At 36.3% G+C, this 27,831-nt stretch overlaps 1 protein-coding gene across 2 annotated transcripts in view; it reads right to left on the reverse strand.

The window, feature by feature from the left end:
* NELL1 (neural EGFL like 1) overlaps positions 1-27,831 on the reverse strand; it is a 934,274-nt gene that overhangs the window by 661,339 nt on the left and 245,104 nt on the right. For both annotated transcript variants that reach the window (XM_032166405.2, XM_032166404.2), the window contains exons 6-7: positions 7,318-7,390; positions 6,239-6,321 (exon numbers count right to left, since the gene is read on the reverse strand). In XM_032166405.2, the coding sequence (XP_032022296.1) occupies positions 6,239-6,321; positions 7,318-7,390 (156 nt within the window). The remainder of the gene's footprint in view (positions 1-6,238; positions 6,322-7,317; positions 7,391-27,831) is intronic.

Genomic DNA, 27,831 nt, shown 5'->3' on the forward strand with positions numbered 1-27,831 from the left:
CCATGCACCATGAGCAGCCCCTAAAGAACTAAGAGTTGACGCTGCCTGAAATATTAGTTTCCTGTCACTCCTCCTAACATGCATGATCTTCTAAAAATCTATGTTTCATTTAAAACTCCAGCCTAGGTCAGGTGCAGTGACGCACACCTATAATCCCAAACCGGGTGTGGGGTGGGCACCACCATACTCTGGAGGCTGAGACATGAGAATCTTTGAACTGGGGAGGCAGAGATGCACAGGCCAAATCACACAACAGAGCGATACTCCATCTCAGTAAATAAATAAATTAATACAACAAAACTCCAGCCTAATCAGAGTTTATAGAATCTATGATAATTAAGTTATTTGGCAATGCTTTAGGAAACAGATAAAATACACTTCTGAGTTTGGTGATACTCTTGGACACTGAGGGATGATGGCATATGGTTTGGCCACTTGCAGATACCAAAATCTGAAAATGTTCAAATCCTTTATATAAAATAGTATAGTTTGCATATAACATATGCACATCCTCCTATATACTTTAAGTCATCTCCAGATAACTTATAATAACTAATACAATGTCTAAACATCAATTCATTCACATGGATTCAATGCAGTACTTGGTACATGGAAAATTCAAGTTTTATTCTCTGTAACTTTTTGGAATTTTTCTCTGAATATTGTTGGTCCATGGTTGGTTGAATCTACAGATGTGGAACCTCAATAAAAAGAAAGTGACAACTTATCACTTATCTTTACTACATTTCTATAGCCCCAGTAGTTCCTACACAAGGCAGTAACAGATATACGACCTTGGATTAAACAACAGAGTTGAACCAGATCTGCATTCCTCCTAAAAGGGTCTCAGGATTGTGTACCTTTGTGAGAGGACCCATACCTGCCTTACTCTGAAAATCTGGAACAATTCTGGTGTCTATATCACTCCAAGAAGGGAACTTCTTAAAGACTAAATGGCCCAAAAGGCAACTCTATATCTATCTGAGCTTTCTTAAAATCCAGGAGCTTGCCTAAGGGTAATAGTGGCAATTTCTAGCACTGTCCCACAAAGCTGAGCTACGCTCACCTATAAAACTCAATTCCAAAGAAAATGTCAGTTTTAATATAATGAATGCTATTCTCAAGGCTGATTTTGTTTCCCTTCTGAATGTGGTTTTTATTTTTAACATTTGTAGCCTTTTCTGACAACATTGAAAAGCCCTATTATCTGTAATAATAAGAGCATATCAAATAGACCCAAAGGCAAAGGGATGTTAAGGCAAAACGCTAATTTTTCAAAGATACTTCATGTAACCTCTTGCCTTCCCTTTTACTCCTGCTAAATCCTAAAACAGCAATAAAGGAGGCAAACAACTGTGAATCAAAAAATGAATTACATTTTCTGTCATTGGTATTAGCAGGCTGAATTTATATACATTCTTTTTCGAAAGCTATTTCTATACTACCTGCCACTTTCTCTAAGATTGTCTGCAGATTCAAAATAGATATGGTATCACATCTACATTTCTATTCTGTCTTCCTTTTGTTTATGCATTTATCTAAGCAACCATGGACCAAATCATTTATTCTGAACTCTACACAATGAAAGATAAACAACAGAGGCCTTTTTTTATCGTCGGAGGTCAATGAACAGATCTAAGTACATTAGTTGTGTGGTGGATTGCTTCTTTTCTTCGAAATACCAATTATTTGGCATTTGCTATATGAAAGGAAAAAAGAAGCTTCTATTGTTAAACATTCAAGCTTAATTGAAAAATCATTATTGAATTCCTCAAAACAACGGAAGTCTCAAAATTAAAGATGTCACAAGCTTAAATGCCACTCCAAGTGTTGCTTGATTTGCATGTATAGATTTGTCAAATATTTAAACAGAAGTAATCAAGAAAGTCCCAGTCTTCCGTACCTCCTCTTTCTGAGCTTGAAGTCAGAATGGGATTACAGTGCAGTTGGGATCTGATAGCAGGACAGAGCCTGACCCTATCACAATGTTCCCAGCAGGTAGGTAGTTCCCACAATGTCAAAACCACCTGAGAGAACCTTCAGAGTAAGCCAGGGGAGTGGCTGATGCTCGTAGATCACTAAGGGAAATGTAGGAGGACAAAAAAGGGTTATTACTTGAGGTAGCAGCCCCATCTCTTCTCTGCCTTAAAAAAAGTATAGTTTTGCCAAAATGCCAGAATTCCTCAAGAGAGCTCGTATCTACCCTGACCTCTGTCACCTGAATGTGAGTGCAGGCTGCTCCCATGATCTGTCCTGTATCAAGCAAGGGCACAGTCACTTGCCAGCATGCTTAACCCTAAAAGGAGAAAAGGAACAATGAGCTCTCCCACACAGACCTCTGGGCTGATCTGGTATCTACATCTGTTTGGTTCTGACTTTGACTACCATTTCCTCTCCAGCTTATACATGGAGCTTCCTCTCTGGAAGGGCTCCAGGGTTTCCACCTTGACCCAAGAGGAAGGACTTCCTGCTGTTTTCCAGGACTCCTAGACTAGGGTCTTGACAGCAATGCACAGGCTCTACCAGACTTTGTGATTTCAAGTCACTGGGGAAGATGTGCATTTTCTTAAGGACCATTTCCTCTAAGGAACCATCATCCCACCATGGTTGTCTATATTTTCTAGGTTTAAGAGTATAAATAGCAGCAGCCACCACCTATTGAATGACATTTGTGTGCCGTGCAACAAACCTCATTTGCCTGGGCTCACGGAATCTTTACAAGAGCAGGAATAATTGTCACCATTTTACATATGGGGAAACAGATGCCGAAACAAGTCGAATCACTTATTCAAAGCTACAAATATCCAAGGAAATTATAAAATAGAGACTCAGAATCATATCAGCCTGACTTTAAAGCCCATTCTCTATCTCCACTATGACCTATATGACTGTCTACTCATCTTAATCAGAACTGCTGGACAACTCAAATCAAAACTCCAAAAATTACCTCCAGCCCTGTTAACTAAATTCTGCCACAATCGGCCTATTTAATTAAAAATAAAGACTGGGCCCAGATAAATTTAGTGCCATAGAATTCTTTTTGCATCTGGGAACCATATTCAACTTCAAATTTGCCTGACATCTCCAGACTCCATCTCCTTCCATCTGCCAAAAGAGCGAGTTACATTTCCGCCTCCACCAAGATGGCAGACTACATACCCTGAAGGACTTCACCAACTGAGCCAACTAAACTGCTGTATTCAATATATAAATAAAAACTTTTGAAAATTGTCACAGAGCTAATACAAAAGGAAGAAAGAAAGTCACAGAGGCCAAAACAAAGTGACTGCAGGGATCCCAGGAAATAAGTGAGCACCAAAGACAACAACATCCTGAAGATTTCTGATGAAATGCAGAGCCCTTGAGCTTCCACCCTGATGGTTGCACAGGGTATAGGGGGGACAGAGTTGAGGAAAAGTATCTTCCCAAGATGGGTACATTAAAGCAAACCCCTATATAAAGATTTGGCCTAACATGTGATACCCTCAGTGTTAGAGTGAACAAAAAGAAGGAGGCTTGCTCAAGGCACAGAAAGAAAACTTTCATGTTCAGACCTTGGCACCAGCTAGAAGGAAAAAAAAATCTTCCTTGAAAATCCTTAAAGAATCCTTTCCTGAGACTTCACCTGGCCTATCCTAGGTGTAGCAGTCTGATTCTGAGCAATCTGGATTGAAAATACTTAAGTAAATAATGTCAAATAATTTTCACTATTTCCAAGGAAAACAAGCAGCTCATAGCCAAAAGTGTGCATTAAGAGACATTGTTCTTAAAAATATAATAAAATAACACAATAAAAAACAGACCTTGCTCTTGCCATAACCTTCTTCTTTGAAAAGTTACTACAAGCTCTACGTTCATACATTTCATTCCAAACAGGTATGATCTGAAAACTTTAGTTCAGCTCAATAAGATGATCAAACATTTGTTTCTCTTTTCCTTTCTTTTTATTTGCTCTTTCTTGGTAATATCTCCATCTTCCTGCCAGTGGATGGTGAGGGTTAGAAAGAGTAATATTACTCCCTATTTATATCTTTTCTCTCTCTTCTTAACCCTCTCTTGTCAAACCATAAAGTTTCTCGCCATGATTCAACTTTCAGGATCTAACTACCTGAGTTTAGGTCCCAGCTCTGCCATCTACTCTCTTAGGAAAAGTTATCAGACCTTCCTGGACCTCAGTCATCTCATCTGTAAAGCAGACTAATAAAGTAAGCTCAAAGGATTGTGGTAAAGATTAAGGTGACAGTGGATATAAAAGCTTAAGCATTTTAACTAATACATAGTAAATGCTTGTATTACTGACTTTTCCATTTCTTTTAGATCAACGGTTGACAAACTAAGGCCAGTGGACCAAATCTGGCCCTCTACTTACTTTTGTATGTCCTATAAGCTAAGAATGGTTCTTATAGTTTTCAATAGTTATAATTTAAATTATTATACTTAAATGAACTAAGTCTACACATAATATCCTTGATTTTGCCTCGTGGCTTGCAAGGCCCAAAATTTACTAGCTGGTCCTTTACAGAAAAAGTTTGCCAACGCTTATTCTAGATGATCATAGATTTCAAATTACGCAGCAAAGATGGAAGTACTCAGTTTTCAAATTGTAATTCTATATACGGTTTGGAAGGAACAGACTTAAAAATCTGCCAAAGTGCCAAAGGGAGGTTTAGAAGGTAGATTAAACCATTTGCTGCTTGCAATTGCCCACAATTAAATACCTGCCTCACAAATGCCATTTTACATAATAATGTTTTGAGAATAGAGCTCAGTGTGGCTCCTAGATGATGTGTGGCTAAAAAGAGAAAAATGACATTCTCTGCAATGGGAAAGAATGAGAAAGCAAACGACGTCCTCGAAGCTGGAGAATGAAGAACCACAATCACCTGAGACAGAGTGGCATGTTTCTTGTTCCAAAAATTTGGTAGCATGCTAAAATATAATTAACAGTATTGAGATCAAGCTGCTCCAGACAATATGAAATAAAAGCCTCTCTATAACACAAGCTGGGAAGGTAAATAATCACCCGCGTTTCACATTCCCACTATACTCTGAAATGAAAAGCTAATGCTTCAGATCTGAGCCTCAGTCTCAATCATTTTCTTACAAAAGTTTTCCATCTCTCCTTTCCAGACAAAAAGGGGCTTGGCTTAGCCAAAAACCCAGTTTGAAATAGAAACATTGTCTTCAGCAACACAATCCATGGGTCCAAACTATAGCCTTATCTCGCAAACACTACCTACCCACCAATTTTTTTGCATGTGCCATGGCTGATGGTAGGGAGCAGTCTTAGCTGCAGGTACAATAGGATTAATGTATCATTTTCACTGTTATTAAAATTCTTCCTTTTGCAGAGTATAATGTCTCTTAGGCCCAACCTAATTCTTTCTTCGCCCTAGGCTGGAACTCATGTCCACGACTGATTGGTATCATAACAACCGCATTAGCCACATTTTCTATTTTTTCAGTGTCTTTTTCAACAAGGCTCAGGGCTTTTCATTATGAATATACACTTTATGAATATATATTGAAGCCCTTCGTTGTTTACACATTTGGCTCTGCCACTCAGTATGAACATATCTAGGGTAGAAAGTATGTCTTTTTCACTATTGCCTCTTTGTGCCTAACACAGTGCCCAGCAAACGGCAGGTCCTCAAAAGATGCTTGTTAAGTGGATGATGGAATGGAAAGGAGGAAAAGGTGCAGAATTATTAAACTGAAGGTGTTGAAAGGCAAACTTTGCCTCCTTTGCTATTTAACTCAGGACCAGCCTTGAAATAAATTATACATTAAAAATGTAATATAATGCCTTCCTTTGAAAGTAATCTGTTCCTAACAATAGCTATTTTGCCCCTTCCGATTACTGGCAATTATTCTTACATCCAAAATGCATTAGCTGATAAGAGCAGTGACTCTGACCATAGATCATCTTACAGTGTTACTACTTTAATAGCCAATAGGCAAATTCCTTTCCCACTCCCGCGAAATCTACAGTGATACATATTGCCTCTTGCTTCCAAACATTTTTCAAGTAAACATTATGATACAGCTTAATAGCAGCAAAGACAGAAATGGTTATGTTTACTATTGGTAGTCCTATCCTGAGTAAGAATAAAATATTTTTGTAGTAACATATAGCAGATGCCAAGGCTAAAAATGTTTCCATTATAACATATCACTGCAAATTCTAGATAGGACAGAAAAAGAAATGAAACATCACAAATGAAATTTAGATACCTACTTTTGCAGTCATCTTGGCCAAAAGCTCTTGTAAATCCATTATTCCTTGCACCAGGCTTAAGAAATCACTGCAGGTTGGGCAAGCTCAATAAAGAAAATATAAAATATATATATTTATACTGTGCTAATATAAGAAATAAAATTTTAAAACAGTAGATATGTGACTATGTAGAAGAGTTTTTGGGGTTTTTTTGGTTAATATTGCTTTGAAATTTGAGTGAAATCACAGAGGATTTCAAGTCTGGATCTTTTCCTATTTTAATAAGCAAAAAGAAAGGAACAGGAAAAAGGCACGGTTAACTAAAAGGAAAGGCAACATGACATTTTAAAGTTAAAATTAAACTCTCATTTTTATAGGGCGGTAACTTAAAAAAATGTGAAGTACCATAGAAGAAGAAAAAGTAAACTCTCATCCAGGTCAAGAATCTTAAGGAATAGTTTTTAAAAATATATATTAAACATATCTTTCTATATCCACCTATAGAACCTGCTAATGTAACCCTCTTCTTTTCAAATTTTAATTCAATAAATGATATGGGTTGGCTGCATCCCCACTCAAATCTCATCTTGAATTGTAGCTCTTATAATTCCCACATGTGGGAGGGACCCGGGTGGAAATAACTGAATCATGAAGGCAGTTTCTCCCATACTATTCTCATGGTAGTGACTAAGTCTCAGGAGATCTGATGGTTTTATAAGGGGTTTCGCCTTTCACTTGGCTCTCATTCTCTTTGCCTGCCACCATGTAAGATGTGACTTTGCTCCTGTTTTGCCTTCCACTATATTGTGAGGCCTCCCCAGCCATGTGGAACTGTGAGTCAATTAAACCTCTTTCCTTTATAAATTACCCAGTCTCGGGTATGTCTTTATCAGCAGTAAGAAAACAGATTTATACAATAAATGATACATATTTTTTAAAGACACAGAATTATATAATGTAGAAAATAAGTTCTCTTTCATTATCCCCAGCACCTCAGAAGTCAACACTGTAAACAATTTGGGTCTATCTTTCCAGATGTGTTTCTCTGATACGATCAACAAGTTATATAATACATCACAATGCTTTAAGTGGCTACTTACTGCGATTTAGATTTGGACACTGTGTTATATATCCATTCGGCATAAAGATGATCTTCCCATCTTGGATGATCCCCTTGATAATAGAAGAGACAGGTGGCAATCAAGATTACAGTCACCAGCTCAAATGGCCCCTATGCAATCACATACTCTTGGCAGGTCAGATTATTTTTCAACAAAATTGATTCATTCAAAGGGTGAGCTGGCCTTAGTATATACTGAATTATTCTAAAGCATCCTACTTTAGGAATCTTGAATTGTACATTTATGTGGAGAAAGCTACAATTAGTTACCACTAGTCAATGCCAATTATAGATTATAACAGCAAAGATACATCAGTAAAAAGCATTGATTCAATAAAAATTCTCCTTAATACCCTAATCATCCTGGAATATTAAATATTGCTGATTTACAGGATTTTTTTATAGTGGGAAGAAATATAATAGAAACATATTAGGCTAAAATTTTTCTACTGATTCATTTAGCCATGGAAATAAAATTAGACACTGGGAAAATTCCATAACAATCCTTGCTCCTCAACTAATTGAGTAACATGAGTCTTTGTTGATGAGTCTTAAGACAAGAGTAAAAGGTGGTCTTTTAATTCTGTAATTCAGTCTGGAAGAATAGCTCAAATTTAAGAAAGTCATCAGGGCTGTCATCTCTCAATGAAAATATTGACTTGGCTTTTGAATTTTTCAAGTTGAATTTCAAGATTCTGTTGTTAGGGTTTTTTTCTGATTTGATGGCAGAGATATTACAGAACAGATGGAAGATGTAGAAGCTGGTTCAGAATACTGAGCTTACTCTATAAATAAAATATAGGCTTAAGAGAGTGCTGCAAGTCTTTCAGAGGGAGTAACATTTAACATATATGTGCTCGTCTTCTAAATAGCAGAAAGCAATTAGCAAATGCTGTTTCTGGCTTATTATTTCAAGAAAAAATATTAATTAGAAATATTAACAGAAATAACAGGATCGCAGCACCTCTTCCACAGAATTATATGTTTATTAACCTCTTCCTCTTCAAGGATGATGCATTGTTTGTGATTACGAGAGAAGACAGCCTCCCCATGGGGAAGAAGTTTCTGCCACTGCTCCTCAGTATTAATTCATAATCTCTTGCAGAGGAATACCAGGGAGCAATTAATGGAGCACAATCTAAATGAATTAACTTCTCTCTGGGATGAAATTACTCAGTCTTTCAAAGCAAATTAACTCCTTTGAGAGGCTATCACACTTTCAAGCATATGTGACAATTTGAGACAAGCATGGATTAGAAGTCAGAGAACCTGGGTTCAAGTTCTGGATCTGTCTCTAGCTAACTGCACAGACTTAGGCAATAAGTTAGCCACCTTCTTTGAGCCCCAGTTGCTTCATCTGGAAAAGAAGTGCTAGATGAAAAAAGATCCGCCCAGCACTCATGTTCTAGGTCAATGAAAAAGGCCTCCAAACTGAAATTGTCACATTTTAGACATCTATGCTTTCATTACTTTTCACATAATAATAATAACAATAAAAGAATGTGAACAGACAAAACTATCAATTTCCATCTTATGTATTTCCTGGAACATGGAAAAATTCAGCACTAAAACAGAGGCTCCTAGGCAAACCAGGACAGCTGGTTACCCAAGGTGATGCGAAATTGGTGGAAGTATATGTACAGAAAAGGATCGGATCCATACCTGTTCATCAGAAGACCCTAGATTATTTTTATTTTTATCATCCATGGAAAAGGGTACTCAGAATCCTGGAGCACGTGTCATGGTGTTAAATATCTTTCCAAAACCAAATTGAAAACTCATTTTAAAATAATACTCCATCCCACTAATCCTAAAGCAAGAAAATACAGCACACAGCAGTTTTCCTTTTCCTTTTCAAGTGACTTTACTCATTTTGGTGACATTATGAATTACAAATCGCCCGCCCTCACACCTTTCCTCTGTGTGCGTCTCTCCTTACTTCCCTGTCTTTCCACTTTTAATTGCTGGTACCTGTGTGTGTATGTTACATAGATCATTAGGTGAAGGTCAATGATGTTGACTTGAACAAAAAACAGAAATAAAAGCTGACAGCTTCCCAATGCTCATTAACACAAAAACCCAAAGCACTTGGTATTTTTTATGAGGAAAGGTCATAGAGGTGAGCCCACATACTGGCATGAAAATTTGTTCTTACCAAATGAATCAAGATGGGAAAGTTAATTTATTTGAATGGTTGTAAGTCAATGCGGGATTAAAAGAAAAGTGGCGATACCCTACAGATACCACTTATAATCTAAAGATGTCTGAGGGCATGTGTGTGTATGCATGTGACTACACACATTTATGTATATCCCAGCACCTTCCCCAGAATAAGAATCAGAAGGTCTGGTATTAAATTGCTATATGGACAATTTACTGCCAGGACATTTGCTAATAAAAGAAGCATTTGCTAAGCATGTAGTTTTCTTCATAAAACTACAAAAGGGATTTTATAATGTATAAAACTACAAAGGAGCTCAATCAGCCTTATTCCTCTCAAAAAAAAAAAATATATATATATACATATATATATATATATCATCTATGAGGATTTCCACAGATGAAAATGTACCTTTCAGCACTACAACTTCTCCCAAAGGAGATGAGATAAAAAGACAAAATTTTTATTATTTCTCCTCATTTAACTCTAAATGTATCTACATTTAACTGAAAAATGCAACTCTATCTAGGCCTGTATTAGCTGACCTCATTTGATCTCCTTTTTTCAGACCTACGCTTTACTTCATATTATTCATTTTGGCAATGTGTCTCAAACTTCAAGTTCCTGAGAATCACCTTGAGTATCTGCTTAACATTCAGATTCTTGTGTCAACCCAAAGGATCCTGTTTCAGTAGGATTGGAGTGGGCCCAGGAATATTCGTTTTTTAAAAAAAACCTCTTCCAGATGATTCTGATGAGTGGTAAAAGGACCTCACTTTGAAAAATTCTGCTCTATTGTCAACCATTTGCTTCTTTTGGAGCAAGAGGGTTTACTCATTAAAAGTTCACAATGGTTAAAATTATTGCATCCAACTCATATATAAATAGAGTAAAATCTCACTGATTTGGAACTGAATAAAACCCAACAGAATTACTAGATTGTATTATAAACCCCATGAATGCAAAGATAATAGATTTTCATCTTAGTATCCCCTGAAGTTCCTACTGTAGTAGATTTCACATAGTAAACACAATAAATATTCTAAAGCATCAAATTATTGAAAACTATGAATTATACAATACTGAATCACATAATTTTGAGCACAGTTAGGATCTATGAAGATCACGTAGGGCATTAGTTTTTAATTTAGGGTATATATCAGAATTTTGGAAGAGGTTGAAAGAACAGTCGTGACTATTTTGAAAACTGTCTGAGGTTATTTTGATACTTTCCATAAGAATTACTTCTCTAGGACCAGATCACCAGGTCATATGACCTATGAGAAATTTAAGGCTTTGATATTCTAAGTAGCTTTTCTAAAGGATACCTTAATCCTAGGCTATATACTACAGGGCTACTAACTCTTGAAAACCAAAAATAAAGTTCTAAGGCCCCCAACCATCTGAATGACCCCCTTCTCTCTGCCAAGGGCATTCCAGAGTTAACCCGGAAATCTAGTTCAGGCCATGATGGAAAAGGAGTTGAACATGCTTCATTATACCCCTCCAGCATTTACATCAACACAGACCTTAGGTCTAATGATACACATTTATAATATATTCTCCCTGAAGCCTGCTACTTAGAGGCTTCATCTGCATGATAAAAGCTTCTTCTCCACAACCCCTTTTCAGAACTCAGACATTCCTTACTACTGATAACGCTTTCAACCAATAGCTGATCAGAAAAATTTTAAATCTACCTATGACCTGGAAGCCCCCACCCTTCTGGTTGTCCTACCCTTCCAGATCAAACCAATGTAAATCTTACATGTGCTGATGGATGTATTATGTCTCCCTAAGATGTATAAAGTAAGGTATACATGAGGACCACCTTGGGCACATGTCCTCAGGACCTCCTGAAGTTGTGTCATGGAAGCATCCTTAACCTTGGCAAAATAAACTTTTCTAAATTGATTGAGACTTGTTTATCAATAGCTAGAGACAGATCCAGACACTTTTTGATTAACACTCTAAAACCAGTGCTGGGTCACTACAATATGCTGTAGGTAAAAATATACCATTTAAGGGATCCCCTTAACATGAACTAACAACATGTTGCTACAAAAAGGTCTTGTTATCAAAACGAGATTTTATCTTAATTGCCTTAATAGATAGATACTAATCAAACATGCAAAACTATTTGTATTAGATGCTAATAATTTGTTAAGGCAGTTTTTCAGTGCTACAAAACAGAACCCTTTTTAGGTAGCCTAATATTCCTCCCCTGCCCCCAACCCCCATAATCTTATTTATACTATTAATTTGCTAAACAATCCATTTTCTTATTGTTAGTGTAATGATGAACCTCAGCTGATCTGAGGCCCTAAATAAATCCCTAAGGTACAGAGCCCAAAATTAATAAGCTTTTACTATTAGTACGGATGGACGGCAGAAAAATGGATTTTTTTTCCTTTTGTTTAATCCACCTGTTGCCACCCTGTACCTCCTGCTGTCAGCTTACCATGCGCTGAAAAATAAATTTGCACCAGCTACATTGTATATTATAGATTTTTAATGTTTAGGGAACTAATGCCCATTATTTCTATTATTCCTAGAATGTTTCTCATTTTGCATTAAGAAATATAGAAAGATGCAATTAAAAAATTAGAAAATTATCCAATTAGGTCCCTCTTGTGTATGGAATAACTAAGATTAAGCAAGCTCTTCTAAACATGCAGAGCTTTCTGATACAAATGAAAGCAGCTTCACCACCAAACAAATGCTAATTCTTTTTTAACGCTCTTATTTCCCTGCAGATCTCTGTTTACACTGAAGAAAATGGTTCTATTTTTTTGTATGCTAAAATACTGAAACAAATTGCTTTGAAAGAGAGAGGAAAAAGGGGTGGGAGAGTTTCCTGCTGGGCATGTAAATATATGGATGAAGATGTGTTCTGTTTATAAACTGGCAGGGACTCAAGCTTTGGAAACAGGCTAACAAAAAGTAGGACCTGGGAAACTCACAGGAGGGTTTTCAAAATGCAACCAATCATGTACTTCTGCCCTGAAGACGTTAATAAAATATTCCAGCATGCAAAACAGCCAAGAAAGACACTTGTCGACTTTCATTATGATCAATAAAAACTGTCAGCTCATTAGCATATCATTAGCTGTCCTGCTGTTTCCAAAGTCTTAATGCACAGAAATATTAATCTTCAAATGCGTAAGATTCCCCAGTTCTGTGACTTTGACTTTCTGCATGAAAGGAAAAATAAGAATTAAAGATGGGAGGAATCCAATATCGCTTCTTTTTCAATGTGTCTGTAAACATATGTTTACCATCTGTGGAATTATGGGAAGCAGCTGAGGTAACAACAACAGCTGTGGAATTTTTAAAAAGTTGTAATCAATTTCACTTCCCAGTGACACCTCAGCTGTTAGAGGAGACAGTGATGTCCAGGTAAGGGAAAGGTTTCAGACCCAAGTTCACCAGACAGACACAGACACAGACACAGAGAAACAAAGACAGGAAAGCCTTGGCCTCTGTGAAAGGCTTTGGAATGAAAAGTCTCCCTGAGGCCTCAACTATTTAGAAACTGTCAGAACACTCAACCCCTGAAGCATCCTTATAACTTATTTCGGTTCACGTGGGCTCATTTTTTTATTTTTCACCCTCTGAAATTGTAACAGCATAATCAGCTTAGAATGCATCAAAGGGAAATTGAGTGGGCAGTCAACCATCTTGATAATGAAAATCTATGACAATCAGAAGATTCAGATAAGCCTATCACTACTGGCCAGCTTTTCTCAAATGGATGTTGAAGTGAAGAAATTCCCAGCTTGTGTTCTGTGTCTCAGACAGGAATTACCTAATGCTAGAGGCTTATGTACCAGGCACCAAGCGAGTGATTCCATCCTCTGCTATTTAATCAGCAGCACTTTTTTTGCACTATCCACAAGGATCCACCAGGGTCCAGAAATTAGGTTTGACAAGTGAGGAGCTTTTGCTTTTACTTTGCCTATAAAGCAACATAATAATATTTAAAATAGAGAATAATGTTATTTTAACCTGAAAGCACATCATAAGCATTTTTAGTTCTGGGGCAACTCAGCAGATGTGGTTGTTGAATCCATGAGGCAGCATCTACAAGATAAATATTAAAAGCCTGGAGCTATGCTGACTCTCACCTGAGAAGTGGCTGCCTCTTTTTCAGGGCGATTTTTGTAGTGTTGAATTGATCAAGAGGTAATTTCTGTAATGAGACACTGACATATTTCCCCTACCCCAGCCATTTCTTTTCATAAAAGGATGGCCAGAAGCACTGCCTGGCATCCAGGATTCTAAGGAGAAGATGAGTTTTGAAAGCTGCCCCATGGAAGTATCTTTGTAATGAGCCATTCCATGAGGCCACTCCTATTAGGAAGCAAGAAGAACCACCTTGCTCTCTAGGAAGATGGGCTGTGTGAAATTGCCATCGCCTTCTGACCTTTCCACTGGGATCACCTATTCTTTGAAGCTGGAAACCCAGAAAAAGACAAATTCTGTCTCCTGGTGGTACCTAGTGTAGTTAGATATCATGTCTCCTTAATCAACACAGTGGTAACTGTGGAAACACAGGGTAATCCCTTAATAAATATTTGTTGAATGAATGAGCAAAGACTTTGAAATCATAAAGACCTGAGTCTAAATCCCACTTCCATCACTTCTGGGCTATATAAGGTTGGCAACTTCCTTAATCTCTGAGTCCAATTGCCTGACCTATACAATGGGGATAAAAATTACTAACTTAGTAGGATTTCTCTGAAGCTGAAATGTAATTAACTGAGATAATATATGCAGGGCCAAAGTCAGTAACATAGGAAGCATTCAATAACTGTTGGTTCTGTCCTCTACATTCCCATAACCCACCTCTGCAGCAAAATGATTGTCCAAGTCTCTGAACGCTGTTTGTGTTATCTGTCTGTACCAGGTATTTGAGCTCAAGCACAAGGTTCTTTATATCTACAGAGAATTATACACTCATCAAGCTGGAATAGATAATAGGAAGAACTGTTCTGTCTCTCTTAATCATATCCTCATAACTAAAACAGAAATTCCTAAAAGACAGGAAGAGTGCCTTCATTTCTACAGTATACAGTTAAACATTCTGGGAGCATTAAATGCCTAGAAATGCATTTTTATGTGCTTAAATACTAAAAAGGGATGGGGACATGTGTTGCAAACGTACTATGTGCAAGTTGCTTTTAATACATATTCTTATGTAATCTGCATTACCTTCAGGAAAGACATTCCTGGAACTTTACAAATAAGAAGATAGATTCATAACTGGTACACTCATTCATTAATAGTATATTGTCTGCCAGTTACGCACCTGGTACTTCTAAGCACTTGCTGAATGAGAGCTAGTTCTAACCCTGGTGAAGCTTATAATCTAGAAAGACCAATGATGAACAAATAAATACCCACATAAACTGTACTCAGAACCTGCTACATAATTTGCAGAGTCCCTTGTTCAAAATTTACTAAACAATTGAAGAGGGCAACAGCAGGATATTAATCTAATCACAGGACCTTTCTAAGCACGGCCCCCGTGGGACTGCACAGGTTGATGACCTATGAAGCCAGCCCTGCCTATACTCTCAAACTGTGGTGAGTGTGAGGAAGGAAATGGAGATGTTTCAGTTGGAAAGTATGTGATAGAATGATTGCAAACTGATTCCCCATTTGTATTCACATATCTTGAACAGTGACTTTGTACACCCTCACATCAAGACGGGGAGTCTGTTTCCCCACCACTTAAGCCTGGGGCTAGTCTTGTGACTTGCTTTGATCAGTAAAGCACTGTGGAAGTGATGGTGTGCCAGTTCCCAGCCTAGGCCTCAAGGGCCTTGTGAGCATCTACTCTACCTTGAAACATTGCCGAGCACCACGGGCTGGCCTGTTAGATAATGAAAGACACATGGTCCAGTCACCAACACTGCCCCAGCCAGGAGTTAATCACCATGGCACCGAGACTATCCCAGTTAAGCCAGCCTTTGGCCAACTCCACCAGCCAGCTACAGGCATATGAGTAAATCTAGAGGGGATCAACCAAGACTGATCCTTATCAACACAATTTTTCAGCAGACCTGTGAGCTTATTAACATAAGCCCCTGAGTTTCAGGGGTTTGTTGTGCAGCAATAGCTAACCAATACATGCAGTAATGGTGAAGGACCTGCAAAGAGAGGGTGCTCCAGGAAAATATCCTGCATATGTACCCTAGAACTTAAAATACAAATTATAATTAATTAAAAAAAAAAAAAGAAGACAGCATTTCAAACAACCGAATGAAAACTGTCCTGGGCACAAGCAGGTGAAAAGGCCCTGCTATGTTCAAGGAACTATAAAAAGAGTAGTGTGGCTGAGGCATGGTGGGCAGAAGAGAAAATGGCATGAGAGAAGGTTGCAGAGGACAGCAAGGACCAGATCTTACACTGGTTTGACATGCAATAGAGAGTCACTGAAAGAATTTAAGCAAGAGAGTAACTTCATGAGCTTCAAAAAGCAAAGTAACACAAGTTCAACAGCTATAATAAAGAGATATGTTCAGGATTCAAACTCAGATCTCCATCCCTTGAAACCGAGATTCTTCTTCCCGGCCCTGGAGTTCTTGTTATGTTTCTATCTAAAGCATGTCCCAGAACCAGCAGCATCACCAACACCTGGCAGCTTGTTAGAAATGAAAAGATTTGGGTCCCAACCTAGGCCCACTGAATCAGACTTTGGAAATAGGACCAAGCTACCTGGTTTGTTTTGTTTTTTAAAATTTTCCATTATAAACATTTTAAGTGCACAATTCAGTGGCATTAAATACATTCACAGTGTTATGCAACCATCACCACTATTAATCAAACTTTTCTATTGCCCCAGCAAAAACTCTGTAACCATTAAGCAATAATTCCCATGACTCCTGCTGCCATCCCCTGTTAACTATTGATTTACTTTCTGTCTCAATAAATTTGTCTATTTTTGATATTTCATATGAGTGGAATTATAGAATAGTTGTCCTCTTGTGCATGGTTCCTTCACATAGCATATGTTTTTAGGGCTCATCCACATTGTAGTATGTATCAGAACTTCATTCCTTTCTTATGGATGAATAATATCCCACTGGATACATATACCAACTTTCCTTTATCCATTCATACATGGGTAGACATTTGGCTTCATTCCATCTTTTGAGTATTTTGAATAAGGCTGCAGTGAACACTGACATACAAGTGTCTGTTTGAGTCCCTGTTTTCAATTCTGTTATCTATAAACCAAGGAGAGGAATTGCTGGATTACATGTAATTCTGTGTTTAAATTTTTGAGGAACCAACAAACTGTTCTCCACAGCAGCTGCATGATTTTATTTTTTAATTTTTTTAATCAAAATTTCATTTTTAAATTTTACTTTAAGTTCCGGGATACATGTGCAGAATATACAGGTTTGTTACACAGGTATACATGTGCCATGGGGGCTTGATGTACTATTGACGTGTCCTCTAAATTCCCTCCCCTTGCCCTCACCCCCGCAACAGGCCCCAGTGTGTGATGTTCCCCTCTCTGTGCCCATGTGTTCTCATTGTTCAACTCCCACTTATGAGTGAGAACATGTGGTGTTTGGTTTTCTCTTCCTGTGTTAGTTTGCTGAAGATGATGGCTTCCAGCTTCATCCATGTCCCTGCAAAAAACATGATCATGTCCCTTTTTATGGCTGTGTAGCACTCCCTGGTGTATATGTACATTTTCTTTATCAAATAGTCTATCATTGTTGGGAATTTGGGTTAGTTCCATGTCTTTGCTATTGTGAATAGTGCTGTAATAAACATACATGTGCATGTGTCTTTTCAGTAGAACGACTTATATTCCTTTGGCTATATACCCAGCAATGGGATTCCTGGGTCAAATGCTATTTCTGGTTTTAGATCTTCGAGGAATTGCCATACTGTCTTCCACAATGGTTGAACTAATTTACATTTCCACCAATAGTGTAAAAATGTTCGTATTTCTCCACAGCCTTACCAAGATCTATTGTTTGTTGCCTTTTTAATAATCGCCATTCTGACTGGCGTAAGATGGTATCTCATTATCATTTTGATTTGCATTTCTCTGATGATCAGTGATGTTTAACTTTTTTTCATATGTTTTTTGGTTGTGTAAATGTCTTCCTTTGAGAAGTGTCTGTTCATCTCTTTTGCCCACTTTTTCATGAAGTTTTTTCTCACAAATATGTTTAAGTTTCTTGTAAATTCTGGATATTAGACCTTTGTCAGATAAGTAGATTGCAAACATTTTCTCCCACTCTGTTGGTGCCTGTTCACTCTGATGATAATTTCTTTTGCTGTACAGAAGCTCTTTAGTTTAATTAGATCCCATTTGTCAATGTTGGCTTCTGTTGCAATTGCTTTTGGCATTTTCATCAAGCTGAATGATTTTATATTTCCACCAGCAATATACAAGAGTTCCAAATTTTCCACAACCTCACCAACACTTATTTTCCCCTTATTTTCTAATAGGATGGGAATTTTATTTAAAAATTATAACCAGTGGGGTATGAAGTGATATATTATTGGAGGTTTAATTTGAATTTTCCTAATGACTAAAGATGTTGAGTATCTTTTCATGTGTTTATTGGCCATTTGTATATCTTCTTTGGAGAAATGTGTATTAAGATCATTTGCCCATTTTTCAGTGGGGTTGTCATTTTGTTAGGTTTTAGGAGTACTTTGTATACTCTGGACATTAAATTTTTACAAGATACATAATTTAAAAATATTTTCTTCCTTTTTTTGGTTTTGTTTTCACATCCTTAATAATCTCTTTTGATGAAGAAATTTTTTTTTTTTTTTTTTTTTTTTTTTTTTTTTGAGATGGAGTCTCGCTCTGTCGCCCAGGCTAGAGTACAGTGGTGCAATCTCGGCTCACTGCAAGCTTTGCATCCCAGGTTCACGCCATTCTCCTGCCTCAGCCTCCCAAGCAGCTGGGACTACAGGCACCCGCCACCATGCCCGGCTAATTTTTTGTATTTTTCAGTAGAGACGGGGTTTCACTGTGTTAGCCAGGATGGTCTCGATCTCCTGACCTCGTGATCCGCCCGCCTCGGCCTCCCAAAGTGCTGGGATGACAGGTGTGAGCCACCACACGTGGTTGATGAAGAAATTTTTTTAAATTTTGAAATCTAATTTATCTATTTTTTCTTTTGTTGGTCATGCTTTTTGTGACCAACAGAATCCATTGTGAAATGCAAGGCCATAGAGATTTACCTCTAGTTTTTATTCTAAGATTTAATGGTTGTAGCTATATTTAGAATGTTAGTTGATTTTGAGATCATTTTTATATATGGTGTGAAGTAGGGGGTCTAACTTCTATACATAGAATCATGGCATCTGTGAGTAGATTTAGTTTTACTTCTTTTCCAATTTGAATGCATTTACTTATTTTTCTTGCCCATTTGCACTGGCTAGAAATTCTAGTACAGTGTTAAATAGCAGTGGTGATATCTTTGCCTTGTTCCTGATCTTGAAAGGAAAACTTTGAGTCTTTCACTATTGAGTATAATGCTAGCTCTGAGTTTTTTCATTAATGCCCTTTATTGTGTTAAGAAAGTTCCCATATGTTGCTCATTTTCTGAGTGTTTTTATCATGACAAGATATTGGATTTTGTCAGATGCATTTTCTGTGTCAATTGAGATAATCCTGTGGGTTTTTTTTTTCCTTTATTCTATTAATGTGGCATATAATATTGATTGATTTTTCTTATGTTAAACCATTCTCCTGGGATAAATCCCACTTGGGCATAGTGTATAATCCTTTTAATACACTGTTGGATTCAATTCATTTGTATTTTGTTGAGAAATGTTGCATCTACATTCCCTTCAGATTTTCTCATTCTTCATGATCCAGTCTTCTTCATGATCCAGTCCTGGTTGGTTATGTGTTTCTAGGAATTTGTCCATTTCATCTAGGTTATCTAATTTGTTTTCATATAATTATTCATAGTCTTCTATTTTAATCCTTTTAATTTCTGTAAGGTCAGTAGTAATGACCCTACTTTAAATATGACAACCCATTGCCTTCTGGTCTCCATGGTTTCTGATGATAAATTGGCTGCTAATCTGATGAAGAAGTCCTTGTATTTGACAGTCATGTCTTGCTTTCTGCTCTCAAGATTCTCTTTGTGTTTGTCTTTTGATGGTTTTATCATAATGTGTCTCAGTGTGGATACCTTTGAGTTTATCTTACTTACAGTTTGCTAAACTTCTTGGATATGTAGATTCATATATTTCATCAAATGTGAAAAGTTTTAACCATTATTGTTCCAAATTTTCTTTCCAGTACTTTCTATCTTCTCCATCTGAGACACCCCTGGTGCAAACATTAGTCTATTTGATAATGTCCTACAGATAGATCCCTCAGGCCTTGTTCATTTTTCTTTATTCATTTTTCTTTTTGCTCCACAGCCTTGTTAATTTCAATGATCTTATCTTTAAGTTCCATTACTCATTCTTCAGCCTGCTCAAATCTTCTCTTGCATCCCTCTAGTAAGTGTTTTATTCCAGTTGCACTTCTCAGCTGCAGAGTATCTGTTTGGTTCCTTTTAATAATTTATATCTCTTTGTTGATATTCTCATTTTGTTTATATGTCATTTTCCTGACTTACTTCTTTATCCATGTTTTCATCTAGCTCTTTAAGCACATTAAAGACAGTTATTTTAAAGTCTGTACAGTAAGCTCAACATCTGTGCTTCCTCAGGAATGGTTTCCATTCATTTATTTTGTTCCTTTGAATGACAATACTTTCCTCTTTCTTTGTTTGCCTGTGACTTTATTTGAACACTGAACATTTGGATGTTATAATGTATTAACACTGGAGAACAGATCTGCCCCTTTACTGGGGTTTGCTGAGTTTTGTTTTTCTTTGTTTTTGATTGTTGAATACTACAGCAGTCCATTTCTTTAGTGGCTTACCAAACTATTTTTGCAGAGACTGTATTTCTAGTCATGTGTAGTAACTGAAATTTCTGTTCCTAATCTTATGTTATAAAGTATTTTGGGCCAGGCAAGGTGGCTCACACCTGTAATCCCAATACTCTGATAGGCTGTGGAAAGAGGATTGCTGGAGGCCAGGAGTTTGAGACCTGCCTGGGCAACATAGTGAGACCTTGTCTCTGTGAAAAAAAAATTAAAAATTAGCCAGGAATGGTCACATGTGCCTGTAGTCCTACCTTCTTTGGAAGCTAAAATGGGATGATTACATGAGCCCAGGAGGTCCAGGCTGCAGTGAGCCATGATGATATCATTGTCCTCCAGCTTGGGCAACAGAATGAGATCCTGTCTCAAAAGAAGAAAAAAGAAAAAAAAGAAAAAAAACTTAAAAGAAAAAAATTATTTTGACAGGGATTTCCTTGAATGTCAGCAGCCAAAAACAAGAAAGAGAGAGAGACTCCTCCAACCTTTGCAGATTATCTCCATGCTGGGACCCTCCTTCAACACTTAGCCAGGCTTGCACTGATCCTAGGGATCAGCCCAAGATGAAAGCCTTGGGTGTTCTCAAGTCTTTTCTGACCTTACCTCTTGCCCTAGGCATGCATATGGCTTTGTAAATTCCTTGAACACACAGGTGATTTTGAATGTCCTAATTGTCCAAAGAAACACTCTTTCCAGCATTTTCTCTTTGCTTTACATGATCTACTATATGTCTCAACCATACTCTTTGGCCCCAGGCAGCCACATGGTGTTTGTTAAATTTGAAATGTTTTCCTAAATTAACACATAATAATTGTACCTATGTACTGGGTACATTTGATATTTGGTACATGCATACAATATATAACGATCAAATCAGGATAATTGGGATAACTATCACTTCAAACATTAGTTATTTATTCATGTTGGGAACATTCCAAATCTTCTCTTGTAGCTATTTTGAAATATGCAATAAATCAATGCCTGCCACTTTTTTCTAGCATGGAAGAGTTCTGAGTTACAAGTACCTTTTATCAGTTCTTCACATAGTCCCAGACAGTTAGAATAGATATGCGAAATAATTTGTGAATAAGGTCTGCTCTGCTCACTCCACAACCAGAGACGGTTGTCTTACTCTAGGAACATGGGCTGAAATCTTTCAAACATGCCACTGGGTTATAAATGGTATGGTGCAAAAGGCAAGTAAACATGCCTCACAGCTTTCCTACTCCTTTAAGGTTGCCTTTTTCTTGATTCAGCATTCACTCAGTTGCTATAAACCTCTGATTATTTTCCTAAGTTCCAACAAAGTTAGTTCTGACAATTTCTGCTTGTTTTTCAGCGTTTCTGTCGAGAAACAGCAGCTTCGGGTTTTCTACTCTAACATTTTGTTGACATCCAGCTACTTGTGTTTTAACAAGCCTTCCAGGATATTTGTATGCAATCTAAAGTTAGAGAACCACTAATCTAAAAAGTCACTAATTAGAAGCTAATTACTGACCATATGTTAGATTTGTGAGCTCCTTATAGAGATAAGGCAAAACCATAATCTAGGCCATCAACACATATTTCCCATATGTCAGTGCACTCAAATTTGAGCCTTCAAACTGAATAAATCAAAACCAATAAGAAGGTTGTGAAAAAAATATGTCAGTTCTTAGACCCTACTGTTCAGATTCTCAATGAGGAGGTCTAAGTGTACACAATAATTTGATTTTTAAAGTCTTCTAATGTGATTTTAATGTCTTTTCAGGATTGAGAACCAGTCATTGCCCTTCATTACAGATTCAGGGCCCACAAGAAAAGGAGAGCTTCGCCAGGAAGTAACTAGCTACAGAACAAGAAACACCATTGCATTGAATGTGAGTTCAGTTTTAAACTGAGACACTTGGACGAATTTCTGTTCATTCTTGGAAACATGGCAAAATTATATACATATACATATATGCACCCACACATATATACATATATTCACATATGTACGTGGATTATCACCCTTAAAAAGTATGCCATTTTAAACATTTTGAATATTTATGATGTACAAAACAAAATATAGCAAACACTTGAGAAATAAAATATCCTCAATATAGTTGAAGACTTCTGGGTTCACAACCCTGATAAAACTCCCATTTCCTCCTCTCAGAAGTAAACTATTCTAAATTTAGTGTTTATCATTCCTATGCATTTGTCTTTGTATATATATGGATGTATTAATAAGCTGTACATTGAATTATCTTGCATTTTGAAATATATAAATGATTTAATACTGTAATTTTCTCCTGCTACTAGTTTTTTCATTTAAAAGTACTTCAGCAATTCATCAAGTTTTGTTCAATCTGACTGACTTTTATGTTTCTATGTCTCTACTACAATGCATTTAAACATTCTCCTATTGATGGACAATTAGGTTTTTTCCAAGTTTTTGAAATTACCAAAAAAAAAAAAAAAAAAAACAAACTCCTGTGATGATGCTTATACATATATACCTGGATATATGACCAAGAGTTTCTTCAATGTTTATACCAAAGAGTTGGGCTCCTATGTCAAAATGTATGCACATTACAAGGATCCCCAAATTTCCCTCTCTATTTATTCCACCAATTCAAGTTTCCAGCACAATGGGTAAGAATCCATTGCACAATGACTTCCCCTACACATAGCATTGTCAGATGGTTTTTCACTTTTGCCAGGCTAATGGGTGAAGAAATGGTTTCCCATAATGGTTTTAATTTGCATTTCCAAGATAACTAGTGAACTTGAATTACTTTCAATATGTTCACTGGCTATTTATGTTTTCTACTTTGCAAAACCGTCCTTCTATATCTTTTGCCTGACTTCCTATTGAGTTAAAAAAGCTTTCTTATTGATTTACAGCATTTCTTCAATGAATACTTTTTTTTGCTAATTGTTGTCAAGATCTTCTTTGATGTATTGTCACAATTTTTAGAATTGTATGCAGTAAACCCATCAATATTTTCTTTAAGGACTTGTGCATTTTTTTTTTATCTTGTCTAAGAACTTCTCTATCCTGACTGAGATCGTGAAGATATGTTCTTATGTTGTCTTCTAAACCTTTCAACATGGAGCTTTCACAGTTAGGTATTTAATTCAATTGTACTTGTAAATGATTTTTACATATGGGGTCCAGGTATATATTTGAAGCTTTTCCTTATACTGTACACAAAAATCAATTACATCACTCAATGTCTGTGTCTATAATATATATATAATGTTTTTAAATAACTGATTTTCCTAACCGTGTATTGATGAATCCATCCTTTCCTCATTGGTCAGGAATGCCACATCAGTTATGTATCAAGTTTCCAAGTTTCCACATATGACGAAAGGATCATTTCTGGCCTCTCCATTCTGATCTCTTGGTTCATGTGCTGATCAATGTAGTGATATCACACTCTGTTGATTGCTATAACTTTACAATAAGCCTTCACATCTGGATGGCTAAGTCCCTTCCTTTTTCTCCCTCAGAAAATGTCTTAGTTATTCTTGGCCTCTGGTCTTCCCTAAAAATTTTAGCATCAGCTTACAGAGTCCATCAGGAAAAAAAAAAATCCTCTTTGGAACTGATTACAAGCTCATTAACCCTAGAGACCAATGTTGAAGAATCAGACGTTTTTATTATTTTAAGCCTTCTTCTCCAAGAACATAGTGTACTTCTCCCCAGTTAGGTCTTCTTTAGTGGTTTTTAATAAAATTTTATAATTTTCTTTATAGGTGTCATGTATATATTTTATTTGATTTGTTCCTAAGTATTTTATTCACCTTTTAATATTATAAATAAAATATTTAATTGCACTTTTTGTTATTATTGCTGTTGCAGCTGCTACTGTGCTGCTTTTGTTCAGCAATGCAATTGATCTTATCTTTGGCTTTACGTCTAGCACTCTTTCTGAACTCTCTTGCTAATTCTAATAATTTGGTGATCATTTTTTCTATATAGGCATCTATGTAAGTTAATAACTACATTTTTCTTTATTATAATCCTTAAGATTTTTACTTATTTTGCTGGTAAGAACCTCCACTACAATGTTGAATAGAAACATTCATAATAGTCATTCTTGTGTGGTTCCTGATTTTAACAGGAATTCTCTTAATATTTAAACCATAATTATGATATTTGATGTATGTTTATGTTCTTTTATCAATTTAATGAAGTTTCCTTCTATTTCTAGTTTGCTGAGTATTTTTAATGAGTCAGTATTGAATTTCTTCTAGTGCCTTTTCTGCCTCTTGAGAAGACCATTGGATTTTTTTCTCATTTTGTCTGTTCAATGTAGTGAATTTCATTAAGAAATTTTCTGAAGATAAAAACAAATTTTCACTATTGAAATAATCAATTTGTTCTCTCTCACACACCCAGACACACATGCATACATACACACCGCTAATAAACAGTTTGCTAATAATATTTTGTTTAAATTTTTTAATCTAATCTGTTCAAAAGTAAATTGGCTTAAGCAATTCCCTTCTCATACAGTCCTTGTCTAGTCTGCAAATCAAGGTGACACTATCCTCATAAAATTAGATGAGTGGTATTCTCATTTATTCTCCTCTCTGGAAGAGTGTATATAAGATTGGAATTATTTCCTTGGATGTGTGCTAGAACTCCCCTGTAAAACTGTGTGAGCCTCGTGGTTATTTGGTAGAGGGACATGGTAGACTGCCAGAAAGGTCTCAGTCCTTTGATCCTCACTGTGTCCATACCTTGTGCCATGTAAATTTGTAGCATATCCCATCGAAAGGTCAAATCTATTTCCAATACACTTGAATCTAAGCTGGGCTTGTAACTTGCTTTGGCCAATATAATGCAGCAAAGTAATCTAGTGCAAGTTTCAAGCCTAGGCCTCAAAAGACCATGTGCATTTCTGCTCTGACTCTTGAAACTTTGTTCCATGATCACGTAAACTAGTTTGAGCTAGACTTCTGGAAATCGAGAGGCCACATGAAGTAGAGATGAGCCATACCAGCTAAGGCCATTCTAGTACAGCCAGGCCCCAGAAACCCCAGCAGCTGATCAAAGATGCACAAATGAACCCATTGAGAATAAAATCCAGCAAAGTAAGCCCAGCTCAGATTGCTAACCCACAAAATTGTGAGGTAAATAAAGGCTGTTGTTTTAAGCCATTAAGCTTTGTTTTGATTTGCTGTATATCAAAAGCTAACTGGTACAATAGACTTTGAATCATAAACTCAATTACTTTAATGAAGGTAAGACTACCATAGTTGTTTATTTCAAGTCCATTTTGGTCATTCATGTAGCTTTAGAAAATTGTCCATTTTTCTCTAATTTTCCATTTTATTGGCAAAAAGTTGTTAATAAATGGTTACTACTGTTTTAATTTTTGCAGCATTTATTGTTATATGCTTTTTTTATTTCTACTGCATTTATGCCTTCTCTCATTTTCTCCTTGCTCAAACTTCCCAGTGTATTTTCAAATGACCAAATTTTGGCTTTCTTGATCTTGCCTATTGTACCCTACTCATTATTTTATGAATTTCTGTTCTAAATGCTTACTATTTCATTCCTTTTACTTATTTTGTATACATTCTGTTGTTCTTTTTCTAACTTCCCTATTTGGATGTTTAACTAATTAAATATCTACCTTTTCTAATACAAGCATTTAAAGATAAATACTGCTAAGAATTGCTTTAGCTGCATCTCACAAATTGTGATATTTATTATCTTTCTGAGTTAGTTATTAATTTATACTATTATTTTCCCTCAGACTGATTAGTTACTTTAAATGATACTGTTTATATTTCCAAACATATAAAGGTGGGAGTTTAGTTATCTTTTCACTATTTATTTCTAACGTAACTGCATTTTCATCAGAGAATATGGTCTATGTATCATTTTTTGTAATTTGTAGAGACTTCCTTTTTATGGCCTTTTATGTAGTTAATTTTCACAAAGATTCCATGTGCTAGATGTGTTCATTGTTGGTAGAGTGTGTATGTGTGTGTGTATGTGTATATATATATATATATATATATATATATATATAAAACCATTAAACTTGTTAAGTATGTTTAAATCCATATGCTTACTAACTTTTCTGCTTGCTTGATCTATAAGTTACTGCAAGAAGTATGTTAAATATCACTCAGTATGATGGCAAATGTATCCATTTTCCCTCTAATTACATACTATGCATATATGCATATATGTTTAGTAAACATTTTTATTAAACAATAACATATACAGAGTTACACAAATCATAAAAGTACATATTAATGAATTAACTTGATGTAAACACTTTGTGCAATTGCCACCTAGATCTATAAATAAAACTAGGAGACTTCCCTAGTTTTATTTATAGATTTGTAAAAGCAAATATTATTTATTTGTGAAAGCAAAAATATGGAATCACCCTAAGTGTTCATCAATGAATGAATGAATAAAGAAAATGTGATATATACAAACGGTCGACAAACATATGAAAAAATGCTCACATCACTAATTATTAGGGAAATGCAAATTAAAACCACAGTGAAATACCACCTTAGTCCTGCAAGAATGGTCATAATTTAAAAATAAAAAAAACAGATGTTGGCGTGGATGTGGTGAAAAGGGAACACTTTTACACTGCTGGTGTGAATGTACACTATTAACCATTATGGAAAACAGTATGGAGATTCTTTAAAGAACCAAAAGTGGAAATACCATTTGATCCAGCAATCCCACTACTGGGTATCTACCCAGAAGAAAAGAAGTCATTATATGAAAAAGACACTTGTACACACGGTTATAGCAGCACAATTCACAATTGCAAAGACATGGAACCAGCCTAAATGTCCATCAACCAATGAATGGATAAAGAAATTGTGGCATATAGATATAAATACTACTCAGCCATAAAAGGAAGTGAAATAATGGCATTCACAGCAACCTGAATGAAACTAGAGACCATTATTCTAAGTGAAGTAACTCAGGAATGGAAAACCAAATATCGTATGTTCTCACTTATAAGTGGGAGCTAAGCTATGAGGGCACAAAGGCATAAGAATGGCAGAATGGATTCTGGGGACTTAGGGGAAAGGGTGAGAGAGGGTGCGGGATAAAAGACAACACGTTGGGTACTGTGTACAATGCTCGGGTGATGGGTGCACCAAAAATCTCAGAAATCACCACTAAAGAACTTATCTATATAACAAAAAGCCTCCTGTTCCCCAAAAACTAGTGAAATTAAAAAATATATAAAAAAAAACCACCAAATCATAGAATTTTAAAAAAAAGTGGCCTATATACACAATGAAATACTATTCAGCCAAAAAAAGAAAATGAAGTCATGTCATTTTCAGCAACATGGATGAAACTGGAGGTCATTATCTTAAGTGAAATAAGCCAGGCATAAAAAAGGCAAGTACCTGGCGGGGCACGGTAG

This window comes from Hylobates moloch, unplaced genomic scaffold (assembly GCF_009828535.3).
Source record: "Hylobates moloch isolate HMO894 unplaced genomic scaffold, HMol_V3 SCAFFOLD_11, whole genome shotgun sequence".
NCBI classification, from domain to species: Eukaryota; Metazoa; Chordata; class Mammalia; order Primates; family Hylobatidae; genus Hylobates; species Hylobates moloch.